This window comes from Streptopelia decaocto, assembly GCF_964273445.1.
Source record: "Streptopelia decaocto genome assembly, contig: HAP1_SCAFFOLD_97, whole genome shotgun sequence".
In the NCBI taxonomy this organism is placed as follows: Eukaryota; Metazoa; Chordata; class Aves; order Columbiformes; family Columbidae; genus Streptopelia; species Streptopelia decaocto.
Genome location: NW_028115158.1, coordinates 64,783 through 84,063, shown reverse-complemented (window position 1 = coordinate 84,063; position 19,281 = coordinate 64,783). Strand labels below are relative to the sequence as shown.

The 19,281-nt window shown below is 54.0% G+C and overlaps 2 protein-coding genes across 2 annotated transcripts; one reads left to right on the top strand and one right to left on the bottom strand.

Annotated features, from left to right (window-relative positions):
* Positions 1–3,018: 3,018 nt before the first annotated feature.
* LOC309452901 (olfactory receptor 14A16-like) lies at positions 3,019–3,981 on the bottom strand (the record flags this gene model as incomplete). The annotated part of the gene is made up of 1 exon (XM_082077560.1): positions 3,019–3,981. The coding sequence occupies one exon, from the start codon at positions 3,979–3,981 to the stop codon at positions 3,019–3,021; it is 963 nt and encodes a 320-aa protein (XP_081933686.1).
* Positions 3,982–9,781: 5,800 nt separating this feature from the next.
* LOC309452899 (SUN domain-containing protein 3-like) lies at positions 9,782–14,966 on the top strand (the record flags this gene model as incomplete). Its single annotated transcript, XM_082077558.1, has 8 exons — positions 9,782–9,846; positions 11,106–11,164; positions 11,628–11,833; positions 12,405–12,489; positions 12,879–12,994; positions 13,166–13,333; positions 13,840–13,932; positions 14,600–14,966. 8 exons carry the CDS (start codon positions 9,782–9,784, stop codon positions 14,753–14,755), a joined length of 948 nt encoding a protein of 315 aa, XP_081933684.1. The 3' UTR covers positions 14,756–14,966.
* Between the last annotated feature and the right edge of the window lie 4,315 nt (positions 14,967–19,281).

The following is a 19,281-nucleotide window of genomic DNA, read 5'->3' as shown; positions in this document are numbered from 1 at the left end:
GGAGTCTGCAGTCCAACCTGTCACCAACTGGGTCACACCAAGGTGATGCATTTATGGGATGCCCATCTGAACAGGAAGGGAACAAATGGCTCTAAAATACAAACACAAAACTATATCTGTGGCAAGAAGAAGTGATGACTGTAGGGGATAGAAATCCCCATAGCCAAGGTGCACCTGCCTTCTGGAGACAGACTGTCCAGCCTGTGACACTTGCAAAATGAAGTGGGTGGCTTAGGGACAACACCGTTTGGAGGATGTGGCCACCAGAAAACAAAGAAACCAACAACACAACACCTCAGCACTCAGTACAGGCAAGAGCTGCAGGAAATAGTAGTGATAGTGGTGCAAGCAGAGATGGTGCCGTCATCATTCACAAAGCTGGGCAGCAGCTGTGTCTGCGTGGTGGAGCTGTATCAGGTCTCCAGGGAGGTCACACTGACCTCAGTTCAAGGAAGCACATCCCAGTGCTGCATTCAGGTGGTTTCTTGGGGAAGTTACTCTCAACATGAAGTGACCTTGATATACCATCCCACAGGCCTCCATGTCCTCCACAGTGATAGCTGAGGCATTTGTGCTCATTTGGGCTCATTTCCCCCCACAAACACTGTGTGCATGCTCCCATCTGCCCTCTGTGCACACTCAGGCTTCTGACTAGTCATTCAGAGTCCTTCCATGGAGGGACAAACAACCTCTCTCAGGTGTGGTGAGAGGACAATAATAAAAATGGTGGTTGCAATGGGCTGATCTGTGACGAATGCCGTGGGACAGCTGCCACAGCATGTCCAGGAACATGGGCACAGACCAGACCCTGCTCTCCTGGTCTTTCATGTCTCTCCCAGCAGGCCTGGCCATGCGAGATCACTGCTGTGTGCCCCACAGAATCACAGAATCACAGACTTGTTTGGGTTGAAGAGACCTCTGGAGATCATCCAGGCCAACTCACCTGCTAAAGGAGGTTCACCCAGAGTAGATCGCACAGGATCATGTCCAGGTGGGTTTGAATGTCTCCAGAGAAGGAGACTCCACACCTGGTCTGGGCAGCTTGTTTCAGGGCTCTGTCACCCTCCAAGTAAGGAAGTTTATCCTCATATACAGATGCAACCTCCTGTTCTTCAGCCTGTGCCCGTTGCTCCTCATCCTATCATTGGGCACCACTGAAAGGAGTCTGGTCCATCCTCTTGACACCCACCCTTGAGATATTTGAAAACATTGATAAGATCCCCTCTCAACTTCTCTAGCTGAACAAACCCCCTCTCTCAGGCTCTCCTCATCAGAAAGATGCTCCAGACCCCTCATCATCTTTGTAGCCCTCCGCTGCACTTTCTCCAGTAATTTCTTGTCCTTCTTCAACTGGGGAGCCCAGAACTGGAGCCAGTAACTCCAAATGCGGCCTCACCAGGGCAGAGTAGAGGGGGAGGCTTCACCTTCCTTGACCTGCTGGTCACATTCTTTGCAATGCACCCCAGGTACCATTGGCCTTCTTGGCCACAAGGGCACATTGTTGACTCATGGTCAACCTGTTAGCAACCAGAACTCCCAAGTCCTTCTCCACAGAGCTGCCTTGCAGGTCTGCCCCTAACCTGTAATGGTGCCTGGGGTTATTCCTCCCCAGGTGAAGGACCCTGCACTATCCCTTGTTGAACTTCCTCAGGTTCTCCTCTGTTCAGTCCTCCAACCTGTCCGGGTCTTGCTGGATGCCAGCACAGCTGGTGTGTCAGCCCTTCCTCCCAGTTTGGTGCCCCCACCCTGCACGCTCGCACACTTCAGTTTTCACTGGTGTTTCCCTCTCTGGGGCACTTTCCAGCCCAGCCCAGCAGAGAAGCTCCGTCTGGGCAGGCCCTGTAGAATGAAATGGAGGAAAAAGAGGTCAGTGACAGTGTCTATCTGTCTGCTATGCTCAGGCTATCCAGGGACAGGGCAGCCTGACCCACGTTGTCACCCACAGGCAAAGGGTATCTCTTTCCATGTCTGCACACAAATAGTGCCCTGCTCTTCTCCTGGGATGTCCCATCTCCCCACAGAGCCTTTGCCCAAGGAGAGCACACCTGCACTGGCCTGGCTGCCATTCCTGCACCCTGTCCCCACGCTGCCCACAGCCCCGAGCTGGGGGTTTTGCTCTGTAGATCAAGTGGGCTGTGGTGACTCTGCGGGGCCATACTGGTCAGGCTGGGAGGCAGCCCCAGCTGGTGGTGGTCACTGCCACTGACCACGTCCCACACAAGCTCTTGGGTGGCCATGGAGGCTGCTCAGAGGGACCCTGCCTTATTCACCTTGTGCGTGGGTGCTGGCCACCAACAAGCAACACCTGAGCAACCAGCCTGAAGTCCCTCGAAAGCCACACCGGGACCATGATCTCCTCACACTGAGCCCACAGAGAAACAAGTAAAGCAACAAGCCTCTTGAGAGTCTGCTACTAAGGAATGTTCTTCAAGGAACTTTGGAATAAGACCTAACCCTTCAGGCACTGTGCTAAGGAGATGTCCTTGCTGATGGAGATGCTGTTCTGAGGCCAGCTCTGTCACAGCAGTGCCCACCGCCTGTCCTGGTCACAGGACTGACACACAGCAGGACGGCGGCCAAGCCTTGGGAGTGCTCAGGCCTTGCAGCAACACAAGGGCTGAGAAGGAGAGTGTGGGAGTGGAAGGAGAAGGACTCTGGGAAGAACAAGGCTGGTGCTGCCTGGCAGAGCTGCTCTGCTGGGACTGTTTCCTCCATCTTCGCACACAGACACCTTGTGCTGAGCTTCACAAAGGTTGCAGAGGAAGGATCTCAGACAAACAATTCACTGCAGGATCATTTATTTTCTTTAAATACACAGAAAGCACGACTTCTCATTTACAAGGTCTTTGACTTGATCTATAAAGGTGGACAGAGATGTGGGATGAATAATAACATTTATTTGAGGGCAATATTATCAGAGTCAAAAAAGCAAAACCAAACAGGTCTTCCCCCATCTCCAAAAATTCATCTAAAACTACAAAATATAAAAAAGACAGGTTGGACCTGTCATGAGTCATGTCATGAGTGACATGCAGAAGATGGGAAGTTTAATGACCTTGAAAAGAATCCAGCTATTAGTTGCTTCAAGGCATCCTTGAGCTCCTGGTTCCTCATGCTGTAGATGAGGGGGTTCACTGCTGGAGGCACCACCGAGTACAGAACAGACACCACCAGATCCAGGCTTGGGGAGGACATGGAGGGGGGCTTCAGATTGGCAAACATGGCAGTGCTGATGAACATGGAGACCACGGCCAGGTGAGGGAGGCAGGTGGAAAAGGCTTTGTGCTGTCCCTGCTCAGAGGGGATCCTCAGCACGGCCCTCAAGATCTGCACATAGGACACCACAATGAACACAAAACACCCAAAACCGATTAACAGACTAAACACAATAAGCCCAAGTTCCCTGAGGTAGGAGTGTGAGCAGGAGAGCTTGAGGATCTGGGGGATTTCACAGAAGAACTGGCCCAGGGCATTGCCCTTGCACAGGGGCAGTGAAAATGTATTGGCCGTGTGCAGCAGAGCATTGAGAAACCCAGTGGCCCAGGCAGCTGCTGCCATGTGGACACAAGCTCTGCTGCCCAGGAGGGTCCCGTAGTGCAGGGGTTTGCAGATGGCAACGTAGCGGTCGTAGGACATGATGGTGAGGAGATAAAACTCTGCTGTTATCAAGAAGGCAAATGAAAAGATCTGTGCAGCACATCCTGAGTATGAGATGGCCCTGGTGTCCCAAAGGGAGTTGGCCATGGATTTGGGTACAATGGTGGAGATGGTGCCCAGGTCGAGGAGGGCGAGGTTGAGCAGGAAGAAGTACATGGGGGTGTGGAGGTGCTGGTCCCAGGCTATGGTGGTGATGATGAGGCCGTTGCCCAGGAGGGCAGCCAGGTAGATGCCCAGGAAGAGCCAGAAGTGCAAGAGCTGCAGCTCCCGTGTGTCTGAGAACGGCAGGAGGAGGAACTGGGTGATGGAGCTGCTGTTGGACATTTGTTGCCTATGAGCATGAGGACCTGTGCAAGGAGGAAAAGACAGTGACACATCAGGAGACACTTCTCTGAGGAAAATAAACATGCTGTTTCTCATGGAAAACCCCCTCCCTGATGGAGGAATGTTTCCACTCATACAGTTTCTACCAACTGAAGAAAAGAGTTCATCACAGTTTAAAATGAAGCTTGGGCATTTAGTTTCCATGAACACAGCTCTGGGGCAAGACCCCCTGAGTTGGTGTCAGAACAAAAACTGACCAACACTCCCACCCGAACCCCATAGAGCAAGAGCAGCAGGGACAGGTGGAGAAATAGGGAAGGACACTGCAGTGCTACGAGAAAATAAAGCAAGGACAGAAAGGCAGACAGGCATGCTGTGGAACCTTCTCATGACCCGGCTGTGCTGCTGCCACTCACATAATGACACTGGAGAACAAGGACTTTTAGCACCTTTTTTGTGTACCACGTTCCAGGAACCCTTCACCTGGAGGTCCAGCTGCTGAGGTGGAGACTCGTGACCTGGACCCCATGGCTTTGGGGCAGAGGGTCTGCTGGGGAGGAGAGGAGACCAGGGGTTGCACTGGGACATGTGTCTGCACTGCAGGGGATTTCAGGGGGTCCTGAATCCGTCCCTAGCATATCTGGTAGGAACTCCTTCTCCCTGCCCATGTCTGTGCTGCCTGCAGCTGTGTCTCTGTCCCTGGGTCTGCTCCCTGTCAGTGTCACAGACCCCGCCCCACCCGTTGTGTGCTCAGCTCTGTCCTGCTCACACCTCCTGGCACTGCCCAGGGGCAGCTCTGTGTGTGCGGGGGCTCAGGAGCAGCTCAGACAAGTCCTAACGAGAACTGGGGTCTCAGTATCTTCTCCCATCTCCCACTGCACACCCAGCCAACCAAGAGTGGAAAACTGAAAGCACAGACTCCTTCCCTTGTGGCTGTTCCTGTCTCGATGTTGTTGTTCAGAAGGACCCTCTGCCATGTCTGTGGGGGATCTGGAGCTCTGAGCAGCCCTGACGCACTCAGCCCCCTTCAACCCCACAAGCTCCCTGCCTGCCCTGCTGGGGGTCGCTCCTTCCACCCAGAGCTGCTGCCATGGGATCTCCCAGGCTGGCTGAGCGCTGACCCTGGTAGGCGGCAGAGTCCCTGCCTGGCACAGCCCTGGGGTGCAGGGACCCTGCTCTGCAGGACAGCCCTGGGCACCCCTGGGTGCTCACCTGGCTTCACAGCTGTTCAACGTGGCCTGACAAGAGCCCCGTCCTTACAGATCCCACAAGCTGTGCCTGTGCCAGTTTTAGGAGATGCCTCCAGGAGCTACAGCTGTACTGTCCTGCACCAGAGACTTACCATGGCAAGGGCTGCAAAGGTTTCTCCTCCAGTGAGCTCTCAGTCATCCTCCCAGTCCTGACCACCTTTAATCTCTCTCTGCCTTGCTCGTCTGCTGAGATCCCCAGGCAGAGCCCTCAGCCCTGCTGCGTGTGCAGAGGAGCTGCTCCTGGGCAGAGCTGTCTCTCTGCAGCGCTGCCGCTGCCATGAGCTCCCTGTGTCCCAGGAGCCCAGCCCAGCTCAGCAGCACAGGAGCAGCCCAAGGCACTTTAATGACCCCTCTGGTGGGTTTGGTGCTGAGTCCATGGACCTCAGACCCTGGAGGAAGTTGAAGAAACTTCTCAAGAAGTCAGATTCAGATTCAAACTCCAAAGTTTCTTGTACTGTTAATGGGTCCCACTGAGGGAACCTACTGAGAAACAGTATCCAGGTTTGGTTAGAGAAGAAAACTGGAGGTCAGGAAAAGCAAAGGAAAGATATCTCTGATGCTGAGGAAACCTGGTTGTGTTTCTTTAACCAAAAGCCAAGCCCTGACCTTGTACCCTAGAAAGTCAGATCGTGTCCCTCCCACGTTGCCCAGGGCCCTTCCTGGGACAGTGTGATGTGGGGCTGTGCAAGGCCAAGGGCAGGACTATGGTCCCACACCTCCCAGGTTCCTGCCTGGGGACAAGGAGGCCATGAGGCCCCTGTGCTGGAAGGACAAGGTGTCTCCTCACAGGCATCAGAGGTGCAGACAACAGCCATAGCCAAGGGGAGAAGGAGCTCACATCTCGTGGGGGCTTTCAGCCTCTTTCCATCCCGTGATCATCTCCACGACAGCCTGTCCTGTGCTGTGGCATCCCCTGCACCTCTGCCCCTGCAGGCTGGAGACATCCCCCCTGCTGCCCACCTTGCTCTTGTCTGAGCATCTTCCTTCCTTTGCTGAGCTCTCTCCATCCTCCCCAGCTGCTCCTTGAAGCACAAAGCCTTGGGCTGATGCAGATTCTCTCTGGTGACCTGCTCCACCACAGCACTGCCCTTCCATCACATTCCTTTCTGCTCATGTCCAGCCTGGACCTCCCCAGCTGCACTTTGGGCCATTATTTTTTTCTCAAGCTCTTTCCCACTATGCAGAAAACCTCCATCACCTCTGAAGCTGCCCTTCAAGCACTCTCAGGCTACTCCTGCACTGCTGCAGCCTCCCCAGTGCTGCTGGGCCAAAGCAGCAGAGTAATGTCACAGTGTTGACAGATGGAAAGTTAGGGCTGAAATTGGGCAACAGGAGAGTGAGCAAGCTCTTCTGTCCCCAAGGACAGAGAGAAACAGGGCTGGGAATGACAAACCCGGAAGGAAACGTGTGGTTTTTCAGTGGTGTCTCTGCTGCCCTTGAGGTACTTGGGCAGACGTGTCACTGATCTCTAGGAATGACAAGGTGCTGCTGACAGGCCCAGTGTGCCAGTGGTTTGTCTGTTCCTTGATTGTGTTATCAAGAGGGTGAGAACAGGGTGGTGAAAAGAGAGAAAGGAATTTTGCCAGTGTAGCTATACCCATGGACACCCCAGTGTGATGCACTTCCTATTCATGGGCTGCCCTACATCTACTGGATAGAGAAGGGACAGATCTTGTGACGCTTCTGAGGTGGGAACGAGTTTCTTGCACAAAGGCACCAAATCTGTCTGCAGTGCTGTCTGTGTGTCCGTCCCACACTCACTGTGAATGGGGATGGCTGCCCTGGACAGGACCATCACTGTCCCTCCCAATGCATGTGGGGGTGTGTGAGAGCCTTGGCACCTCACGTAAAATCGCAGGCCTATAACTCACATTAAAGGGAATAACTGTCTTGAATTCGATTTGTCAATAGAATTATAGAATAATTTCAGCTCTAAGAGACCCTCAGGATCATTGAGTCCAACCATAACCCAACTCTAGCACTAAACCATGTCCCTAAGAAATCCATCTAAACATCCTTTAAACCCCTCCAGGGATGGTGACTCCACCACTTCCCTGGGCAGCCTGTTCCACTGCTTCACCACCTTTTCCATGAACAAATGTCTCCTAATATCGGATCTGAACCTTCCCTGGCACAACTTGAGGCCATTTCCTCTTGTCCTATCACTTGCTACTTGGGAGAAGAGACCAACACCCACCATGCTACAACTTCCTTTCCTGTAGTTGTACAGACTGATAAGGTCTCCCCTCAGTCACCTGGGCACACGTTGCCTCATGTTCAGTTGCTGTCAACCAACACCCCCAGATCACTCTCTGCCAGGCAGCTTTCCAGCCACTCTTCCTGAGCCTGTAGCAGTTGTTGTGACCCAAGTGAAGGACCCGTGCATGGCCGTGTTAAACCTCAGACCAACAATCCACCCCATCCAGATCCCTCTGCATGGCCTTCCCACCCTCCAGCAGATCAACACTCACACCCAACTTGGTGTCATCTGAAAACTTACTAAGAGTGCACTCGATCCCCTCATCCAGATCATTGATAAAGAGATTAAACAAAATTGACCCCAATACTGAGACCTGGGGACACCACTCATGACCGGCAACCAATTGGATTTGGCTCCATTCACCACAACTCTTCGGGCCTGGCCTTCCAGCCAGTTCTTTATCCATCGCAGATACACCATCCAGGCCATGAGCTGCAGCTTCTCCAGGAGATGCTGTGGGATACGGTGTCAAAGGCTTTGCTGAAGTCTGCCCTTGAAGGCCAAAGTAGCAGTTCTGCTGACCACCCTTCTAACTTCTCCAAGGATAATCAACTCAATAATTTCATGATCACTACACTCAAGGGGACCTCCAATGAGCCCTTCTCTATTTACAACAACAGATCCAGTGGGGCTCCTTCCCTGGTCTGCTCACTGACCAGCTGTGTCAGGATTGTCTTCCATACACTCCAGGAGCCTCTTAGACTGCTTCCCCTCTGCCATGTTGTACTTCCAGCAGACACCTGGTAGGCTGAAGTCCCCCATAAGAACAAGGGCTGCTGATCGGGAGGATTCTCACAGCTGTCTGTAGAATATTTCATCTGCCTGTTCATCCTGGTTGGGTGGCTTGTAACAGACCATCCCCTAGGATGTCTGCTTTGTTGCCCTTCCCATTGATTCTTACCCATGGACACTCAACCCTATAATCACCCACATAAAGTTCCAAACAATCAAAACCCTCCCTAACATACATGGCTACCCCACCTCCTCTCCTTCCTCACCTGTCCCTTCTGAACAGTTTATATCCACCCATTGCAGCGCTCCAGTTCTGAGAGTCATCCCACCATGTTTCTGTGATGACAATTAAACCACAGCTTTTCTGCCTCACAAGCGCTTCCAGCTCCTCCTGTTTGTTGCCCGAGCTGCGTGCATTCGTACAGATGCACTTCAGCTGGGCCATTGATTGCACTGGGTCAGCAGACCGAAGGGCATCTTTAGCACTGCCCTCAGATGCCAGCATGTTGCCCTTGGCTGTGCCTCTGCCACATCTGGTTTCATCCCCTCCCCTTCAAATCTAGTTTAAATCCCTCTCAATAAGTTCTGCTAATTTAATGTGGGGTCAATGGGGGGCAATGGGGTCAATTAAGAGCAATGGGAGTCAATGGGGGTCAATGGGGGTCAATGGGAGTCAATGGAAATCAATAGGGGTCAATGGGGGTCAATGAGAGTCGATGGGGGGCAATGGGAGTCAATGGGGATCAATGGGGATCAATGGGGGTCAATGAGAGCCGATGGGGGGCAATGGGGGTCAATGGGAGTCAACGGGAGTCAATGGGGATCAATGGAGGTCAATGGGGGTCAATGGGAGTCAATGGGAGTCAATGGGGATCAATGGGCATCAATGGGGGCCAGTGAGAGTCAACGGGAGTCAGTGGGGATCAATGGGAGTCAATGGGAGTCAATGGGGATCAATGGGGATCAATTCAGGTCAATGGGAGTCAATGGTGGTCAATGGCGGTCAATGGGACTCAACGGGAGGCAATGGGGATCAATGGGGATCAATGGGAGTCAATGGGGATTAATGACAGTCAATGGGAGCCAATGGGAGTCAATGGGGATCAGTGGAGATCAACGCGGGTCAATGGGGGTCAATGGGGATCAATGGGGGTCAATGGGGTGGTCAATGGTCCATAAAATAAGACTAAGAATCACTTTTTTGTGGTAGTTTTGTAACACCGTCTGAACTTTGGTCAACCAGAGGAAGAGTGGTTGACAGAGTCTGTTTTCTGAGAGCAACGTGTTCCTGTACCTTTCCCTCTTTCTGTGGTGAAGGATTCCTTCCCTTGCAGAGAGGACTGCGAGACCTGCGCCTGTCAGGTGGGACTTTGCCTCCAAACGAGGTGCAGCCTCGTCCATTGTGACATCAGCCACTGCCGTTGATGTCACAAAGCAGCATCAGCGCTGAGGTCGGCACAGCAGGGTATAAGACCAGGGGTCTCCCTGCGCCTCGGTCACTCTCGATCTTGAGGGAACTGAGATTGCAGAGTTTCTGGCTCACTGCTGAGCGAGCGAGATGCTTGTTACCTGCACCTCAGCAGGTACCAAGGGACAACCAGAGAAGGTTCAAGGTCTGAACAGGTATGTTTGAAAACTCCTCCTCCCCTTTCCCCAGGTGTGTTTTCCACCTCCTCAGCTGGGATGGGTGGAGGGTGGACAGGAGAGGAACACGAGGGCAGCCTGGGAGCTGGGTCTGGAGCTGCTGGAAGGCAGCAGCCGCCTTTCAGTCTCTTCGTGAACGCGAGGGCTGGGCCCAGAAAGCCTTTGATCTCTGCAGAATGAGGGACAGGTCCATTTTGGATGGGACAGAGAGAGTCCCAGGGGTGGCCCAGACACATCCTGCCACAGTAATTGTGAGAGCTCAGCTCCGTCCTGTATTGTGCTCTGCAGGGTGGGTTCTGTCCCTGAGTCTGCTTGGTTTTCCTCTCCATGGGGACCAGAAGGACACCCCCGTGTCCTCTGTTGGCCGTGGGTCTGACTCGTGTTCCTGACAGAGGAGGTTTCCTTGGGAAACCTGGTCAGCTCCTCACCAGGGCTCTGCCTCAGGAAAGGGGCTCGAGATCCTCAGAGGGGTGCGAGGAGTTCTCTAGGAGAACAAAAGGGATTGTTTATTCCTGATGAGTGTCACTGTGAGCCTGTTGAGAGCCTCCTGGAACAGGCAGGAGGAATTTCGCCCTTGCAGAGCGGTGTGTGCTGTGTCTTGGCAGATCAGGCTCAGGGCAGCAGGGCCCAGCCACCAGAGTTTCTTTGGCACTTCCTTGGTTGCCCGTTGCTTGCCAGCACGCATTGACATTCAGCCACCCTCCCTCTTTCCAGTCTGCATTTGTCTGCAGTTCTGCCAAGAGAAGGGCCAGAGATAACCCGGCTGCTAAAGAAACGCTGCGAGAGGGGAGACACACACCCCCCTGGCAGCTGTTGGACTGTAGGGGCACAGGCTGAACCTTCTCTTGAGAGGGTGGAGAACAGGAGCAGCACAAGTGTCCATCGGACGCTGGGCAGGAGAAACAGCCGTTTGTTGCGTCCTTCCATTTCCAGTGAATCCCTCTCCAGCCCCACAGATGTGAAGTTTGGACACAAGTCCTTTTGCAACTCCTACTCTTAGTACAGAGTCAACCTTGAGCCCTTTGTCCCTACGGAAACAATCTTTGCCATGACAAATCCCCCACTGGTGCAGCTGGTGACACCTCCAGCAGTGACTGGAGCTGGTGCAGGACCAAGCCAATGCACACGGCAGGAACGCCAGGCTCCAGGGCTGCAGTCCCTGCTGCTGCTCTCCAGTCTGCTGCTGATCTGCATGGGAACCGCCAGCTTCACCAGCCTTTTCTTTATCTGCTCTGCAGGAAGATGAAGGCACTGAAGGCATCGACCCTGGTGCTGCTACTTGGTCTGTTCTCTTTCGGTGAGTCTCTGCAGATCTCCGACCTGAGGACGGTGCTTTAGGAGGCACTCGGGGCTCCATCCTGCCCTGTTCCGCTTCCCCCGCTGTGAGCAGAGGAGCTCAGCCAAGAGCAGAAAGTCCCCACAGAGCTGTGCCGGTCCCTGCTCCAGCGGGACGGGTGTGGGTGCGGAAGGGCTGAGTTGCCTTCCCCAGGAGGGCTGAGCCAGTTCCCTTCAGCCCAGGGAGAGGCTGTGGCTGAGCTCTCCTGCCCCAGGGGCTGAGAATCTTCTGCAGGACAAGGAGCACAGTCCAGGGCAGGGAACGTCTGTCTATTGCGGAGCCCGTACGCCATGATGGCCACTGTCAAAGGCAACAAGAGGAGAGACAACTATGGCACTTGGGAGAGACACAGAAAGGGGAGCGGGCAGCCCGAGGCACAGCCCAGCCTTAGACTGAGTTCTAAGCTCTGGTGTGTGTCTGACAGGTGTTTACCATGTGGGACGACATGGCGCTTTAACCTGGAGCACCAGTACAGAATTGGGAGACCTCAGCGAAGCCCTGTCCCTGCCCATTCAGCTCCGTAAGCTCCAGGAACAGCTTTATCATCTGCGCTGGAGCACAAAGGATGTCACTGAGCGGGCTCTGCAGGAAGGACTGAAGCAGGCAAAGCTCCCAGGCTTTACCGGATGGGTAAGGGCACAAGGCAGAAGGATCTGCTCAGGGGTTTTATTCTCCGTCCGCACGTATCCTACTCCATTCCTGTCACAGCCAACAGGCTGGTGCTGCTGGAACAAGTGCTGTCATGGCCATGCTCCCTTTTCCTGTTGCTCCACACTTCCTTATGGGGAAGAGAGAGCGTGATGGGAATGACAGCTGTCCCAGTCGGACCTTCCTCTGCGCCCAGATCTCGGGTCCTCCTCAAAGGAGGACTGGAAAGAAAGAATGGTCTCAGAGGTCCAGAGTCAAGCCGGGCCTATCTCATGCCCAGAAGGCTTGTCTGTACATGCTGCCTGGCCTGGGGCCTCTCCACAGGAACAGCCCCTTCCCGCAGCTCCAGCATTCAGAGCACTGGAGTGAGCAGCCCCCCCTTTCTGATCCCGACAATCAGAGCAGAGCAAACCTGGGAGGCTTCCAGGCAATGTGGGCGTTCCCTCCATCTGAAACGGGCCTTGTCCCCGCTCACCTTGGCTGGCCTTGCAGGGAGCTGCTTGCCCCGGTCCTTCTCCTTCCAACAGGTGCTCTCCTTTGTGTTCCCTCCCAGGCTGTTCACGAGATCATCAATCAAGCCCTGGAGAAGCTGGAGGATATGCAGGTCCCAATGCCAGATTACACCCTGAAATCAGCAGGTGCCGTGACATTGTACAAACAAACCAGTTCCAAAGCGCCTCCTGTCCAGATTGACAAGATGGGCATTGGAACATGCCCAGGGGCAGGAGAGAAAGGGCGAGAAGTCAAGGGTCACCTCGTGCCCTAAAAGTGCCCCCACTGACAGAGCCTGTAATGGGCCAGACCCCATGGGAAGCACAGAAAGGCTGGTTCACATTCTTACCTATTTCCACGGCCAAATGTGACAGTTTGATGACTCACTACTGTGTGTTCCAGAGGGGTCGTGGCAGCAAGACAAAGGAGAACCCACTGTAGGACATGGATGACAACTGAGAAGCCTTTTTCAAGTCAACAGTGTAATATTCCTTGTGACACTGCCTGATGATCATGCTCATGTTTGAATTTCCAGGGGCAGCCGTCATTCTTTCCAAGACTTCTCCATCACTCCGGACTGCCAAAGCAAAGGTGTTCTTGTATTCCCTGCCAGTGATGGATTACATGAGGTCTCCTGAGCTGATTCTGGAGGTAGGAGCACCAAGAAGCAGTAACACAAAGGCTGGGAGAATGAACCACACACGCTGCTCCGAGTGTCCTTCCCACCTGTCTTTGCTCCTCGAAGCTTCTTCTCCTGCCCCCTTCCCGCATGGACCTGCTCTCCTCCTGTGTCTCCCTGCTGAGTGTTTCTTGTCCTTTCAGCCGGACAATCATCCTGGCAACTGCTGGCCCTTCCCAGGGAGTCAGGGACACGTCTTCATCAAGCTGTCCATGCCGGTCGTCCCCAGAGCCATCACCATGGCCCATGTCTCAGGGACAGCGTTCCACGGAGAAAGCATCTCCGGAGCTCCCAAGGACTTTGCTGTCTATGTAAGTGATTTCTCTGGAGTCAGGAGCAGGTGGTTGCACAGCATTTCTGATCAGGGAATGAAGCTGGGTCAAAGATTCTGGTGGCCTGAAGCTTCCTCCTGTCTCTCAGAACAAACAGGCTCCTTGGAGTTGCTTCCTTCCCATTGTATTCCTCTTTTATTCAATGTACCACTCGAGCTTCTGGGGCAAGATGCTACTCCAGGAGCCACAGGGAAAAGGAGCTGGACAGTGCATGGTCCTAAGCCTTCTTGGCTTCCAGTCCCAGTGGCATTTGTGATCCTCAGGTCACCTCCCTCTCACTGGGAGCGTCTGCTCCTTTTCTGACAGGCAGCCTGGACTCGTTGAGTGGGCAAGTGTGACGTGCTGCCCACCTGCAGCTTCTCATCTTGTCCTTGTGCTCACGGTCCTTGCACTACATAGCTGAAATAACCCCGTACTTCACTGGCTGAAGTTCAGTCTCCCATGGTGCACCAGACGCTCTGTTTTCTCCACCCATCTTTCTGTAGGGCTTCAAGGAAGAACACGAGGAGCAGGGAACGTTCCTGGGACAGTTCACTTTCCTGGCGGCGCTGAATCCCAGTCAGACCTTCCAGCTGAAGGTATGGGGACATAGAGGGAGGAGAACTGCAGGAGAGGAGGAGAAATGCGGCTGGATAGGGAGAGGCTTCCCTGCCAAAGGATACAGGCAGCCCTGTCCTTGAGCGAGTGCCACGCTGCCTTTCTTCTGCTTTAACTTCCTGGTGGCGGATGGCTGCACTGCCGTCTTCTCTTTCATTTTGGGGTTAAACTTCAGTGCTTAGAAGCTGGAATCAGCTTGACTGTCTGGACCCCAAGTGCACACAAGCGGCCGCATCCTGTAGAATGCATGACTGCTGGTCTGCCAGTTAGAGACCAGAAATACTGGGCTTCCTGAGGGTTCTGTTGGTGCTGGTAGTGAGCAGTGACAGGGAGGCCATTCTGTTTCCGTGGCTTTCTAGAGAAGGCAATGAGACGTTATACTGACCCCAGCACTGGGTCTTCTGACTGTGGAAGCCTGTGCCCCAAAGCAGGCGAGAGCTTTCCAGTGTATTTGATGAGGCACCTGGTCGCTGCTGCTTCCTTTGCTGTTCTTGTGGCCCAATGAGGGAACATCTGGACCACGACAGGTCAAAAGCCCCCGCGGGGCAGCAGGAAGGAAGCTGCTGATCGAGGCCGTCACTGCAGCACTTCTGTCAGTGCTCACGTGCCAGAGAGGAAAAGGCGACTCGTTTCTTCTTGTCCTTGCAGAACGAGCTCCCTGGGGTCGTGAATTACATCAGGCTGCAAGTGCTGAGCAACTGGGGCCACCCGGACTACACCTGCCTGTATCGGTTCAGGGTGCACGGTGATCCACCCAGAGATGGGGGAGATGTTCCTGTTTCTTCTATCAATAAATTCCATTAATGTTCACCCAGTCGAGTTCCCGTCTGCTTTGCCTGTGATGCTGCCTGGTCCTCCCTGAGCTCACTGGAGCTCCCCGGCCTTCTCTCAACCACCAGCTTATGGGAGACTTCAGGAGTCCACAGCAAGATTGTCCTTGTTAGGGAAAACAGAAAACTCAGCCACAAACCTGCAGGAAGCCTGGCATGCACACACTTGCTGCGACACAGGAACATCAGCAAGGCCCTGCCTGGACACCAGAGATTAATTTAATGGGCTGTTTTCTTGTGCAGGAATAAATTAAGGATCGACTGAATGGAACCATCTGTTGTTACCTGTTTTCACAAGAGGCACATGCTGCTTCAGCTGCCATCTGTCAGTCTGTTGCCGATGAGAAAATGGAAGTGTGTTTTTTTGTAAGAAGGAAACCTTAATTGGAAAGTTGGTTCATGGACTTTTTTGCCTCTCTGGGCATGTATGGACTTAATAGCCCAGGAACCGTTACAGAGTGATTAGCAAAGCAATCCCAGGACACTTAAGCGATCCCATACCCACACCAGTCTGTCCTTCCTTTTGACCCCAGCTCCCCAAGGCAGGAGCAGGCAGGGCAGTCGTGCACTCAGGCCGCACCAGGGAGGAGAGAGCAGGACCAGCGCTTGGCAGCCGGGGCTGGGAACAGCAATTTGTGCTCTGAGCTGGGGCTTAGTCCATGTGCAAGCCCAGCACGGGTCCAGATACCAAACTGAGGGTGTCGGTTCACCCCGGTGCCACACACATGGCACCTTCTTCCATCGCCTCCTCCGATGAGTTGTTTTGCAGCCCCTTCCAGCTCAGCCCAGCTCAGACACCTGCACTCTGGCTCAGGGCTGCCTGGGGCTGGTGATCCTTGGGGCAGCAGCAGGAACAGGTCTGACCCTGGTTGTGGGGCTGTCCCTGGGCTGAGCCCTCGGGCCCAGGGCTGCTGAACTGGGCCATGCTGGGGCCCAGGGTTGCTGAGGTCAACAGGTCCCCCTGTCGATTTTCTCATAGATACCCACAGGGACCAAAGAGACCATAGAGACCCACAGAGAGCCATAGAGACCCACAGGGACCATAGAGACCCACAGGGACCATAGAGACCCATAGAGACCATAGAGATCCACAGAGACTCATAGAAGCCACAGAGAGCCATAAACACCCATAGGGACCCATAGAGACCATAGAGACCCATAGAGACCCATAGGGACCATAGAGACCCATAGAGATCCATAGAGACCCATAGAGACCCATAGAGATCCGTAGAGACCCATAGAGACCCACTCTGCGACTGTTGCTGTTCTCCGTGGGGCAGCGTGGTGCTCACCAGGCACAGCCAGAGCTGTTCCTGTGCCAGGAGAGGACTTCACACAGAGCCTTGGCTGATGGTGACAGTTCCCACCAGCCGTCCCGCTCTGGAAGGTCGAGGGGACACTGACTGGTTGTCACTTGCCTTGCAGGAACAGGATTGACCAGCAGGAGGGAGGCAGGACCAGAGGGTCCACGAGGTCAGAAAGCACATCAGACAGCTGGTACAGTCATGGTGACAGCAGAGGGAGAACAGAAAGAGATGTAGTGACCTGGCTGGGCCAATGCTGCTGATGTGACACCTGCCACACAAACACAGACACAGATCCATCACCACATGATGGAGAAGGCAGAAGTTAAAACACATGAAGCACCATGGATCAGCTAGAAACCATCCAGATTACACGTGGGAAGGACGATCTACCTGGTGACAAGAACATCACCTGACAAAGGATGCAACAGGGGAGCACTGGAAAATGAAAGATTAGTTAATTTGGATTAGCAGCTGACCTAACAATATCAAAACTAAATACAAATTCTGGATGGTTCCCTATCAGCATAACAAGACATGTGCGGAAAGAACTGAACAGGAAGAATAAATAAATTGGTATAATATGTGTGAAATGTCAATGGCACAAAAATGCACCCTCCCAGTAGAAACTAAAGCTACACTATTTTTCTAAAAATGCAGTACATTTATTATAAACATTCAGCCAGGGAAAAGTTAGGGTGACCCTTCCCATTAAAAATGTTTTTATTTCATGTGGCTGTTTGATGGCGTCAGTGTGGAAAGTTTTTCTGTCCTTTTAGTCTCTGTAGACAGACAGAGGCCTCGGTGGGTCCTGAGGAGGCGGGAAAGGTGCCTGGGAGGGAGGAGAGCACGGGGAGATGGGGACAGAGGTGCAGACAGAGCAAAGAGCCGGTGCTGGCACTGAGGACACTGCTGCTGTGCAGGGGCTGCTGGGGTCACAGCCCCAGAGCAGTGACAGACATGACCGGGCCACTGGCTTGTGCTGGTCACAGTATCACACAGTATATGGTCCCTTGTGGAGCAGAAATCCCCCTGCAGCCTCTGGAGCTCCATGCAGGAGCAGGTTCGCCACCACAACGGTCCTTTCTGCACCCCTTGTTCCACCCCACGGACGTCGGGCTCAGGTCCCACACGATCCAACACGTCCTCACCAACCACTGCTCCCCTTCCCGCCCTTTGGTGTCACACACAGACAGTTGCCCGCAGTCCATGGGCCACCCCTGTGAAACGCCCATGAAATGTCACAACAGCCGTTGAGCTCCTGGAGCCTGTGGCTTTGGGCTCCATCTGTTCCGTGGCCACTCCGGACAGCACTGGTGTCTGTTCCATGGGGTCACGGGCACCAAACCCAGCTCGGGTGGGAACCGAGAGGGTCCCCTTGTGTTCAGGCCCAAAGCGCCACCTGTAGCATCTGCCCACCCCTTTGAGTGCCCAGAGCCTCCTTCCTGGGGCCAAATCCTCATGTTTAGGGTCCCAACGTGTCTTTTATCACCCATGGCCTTTGTTCAGGGCCCACAGCTTCATTTTTAGGTGGGCTTCGTTGCCTGGCAACAACCAACCAGAAGTCTATGGGGAGTCAGTGGACCCAGGACAGCCAATCACATTTGAGGAGGCAGGGTGAGTCATGTGACTGATAGGTAACCAGCCAATCAAGCTTTGAGGTCTGCAGGAAAGGCGGTGAGAGTTGAAGGAGCTGAGGAGTGTTCAGGGCCGGGCTGTGCTGGCTGCACCAATCACATCTGGTGGGAGTGCAGTACATAGATGATTGACATGCAGACTGACCCATCACTTGATAGGAGGAGCCAATATGAAATCCCAGACAGCCAACCAGAGGAAACAGGGCCTCAGGAAAGGCGGAAAATGTGGGGGGGGAGTAACCCCTCAGGCAGCCAATCAGAGAGAGCATCACTTCAGAGCAGGGTGGGCCCCAAACCAGGGCAGAGTCACAGCCCAGGCAGCCAATCAGCTGCAGGATCAGCTCAGGGGAGGAGACTGACAGCCGTCCCGACCAATGGTGTCGCAGCCCAGGCTGAGCTTTGCCGTGGCCACCCTGGAGCTGCCCCACGGCTGAGCAGCCCCTGGCCCAGCCCTGGGGCCCTTTTTCCTCCCACTGTGGCCCTGGGGCTGTTGTTGCTGCCTCTGGCTCAGGTGTGCGTGGGCTGCTCTGGCCTTGTTCTCCTGGGCGGGGCAGGGGGCAGGGGGCACTTGCTGGAGAGGAGCTGCTGGGGCTGGAGCTGGAGAGAGCAGGAGAAGGGGAAGCGGCTGGAGGGTGAAGTGCAGGGATCCCCACAGCTGCTGCTGCAGCTGCACAGAGACAGCTGCCCCTCTGGGCGAGGAAGAGTCCCTGTGAGCAGCCTCAGCAGAGCAGATCACAAACGTGCACCGCAGGGTCTGTGTCAGTGAGGAAAATTACTGTACGGCCATAGAGTGTGTGTGTGTGCGTGTGTGTGTGTGTGTGTGTGTGTGTGTGTGTGTGTGTGTGTCTGGGAAGCCTCGTGCAGTGAGAGCTGTTGGACACCCATGTGTTCCTTGGGTGGAGGATGGGCAAGAGACTGGAGCTACAGCAGAGGAAGGGAGGAAAGGACAGACAGACACAGACAGGAGGGCCTGAGCTCCACAATTTGCCTGGCCATGCAGAGAGCTGGAGCTCTGGTGAGTCCTGGGCCCTTGGGGTCATGTCACCTCTTCTGTGTCCCCGTCCCTCCCTGCCCGCTCCCCTTTCCTCCTGCTTCCTCTCCCTCGTTCTGCCACTCTTCCTATTTCTCGGCTGATTCTTCTTCCATCTCTGTCCACATCCCTGTCCCTATTTCCCCTCTTGCTGTTCATAGAGACATAGATGTCACAAATTCACACTCATAGTCACAGAGCCACAGCCACAGAGTCAAAGAATCACAGTCATAGAGTCACAGTCACAGATGTCACAGTCACAGTCACAGATGTCACAGAGTTACAGTCACAGCCACAGGGTCAGAGTCCCAATCACAGAGTCAGAGTCATAGAGTCACAGAGTCAAAGAGTCACACTTAGAGTCACAGAGACACAGAGTCACAGTCACAGGTCCAGAGACACAGAGTCATAGTTGTGGTCACAGAGTCAGAGTCACATATGTCACAGAGTCACAGGCACAGGTTCAGAGTCACAGAGTCACAGAGTCACAGATGACAGAGTCTCAGATGTCACAGAGTCACAGAGTCAC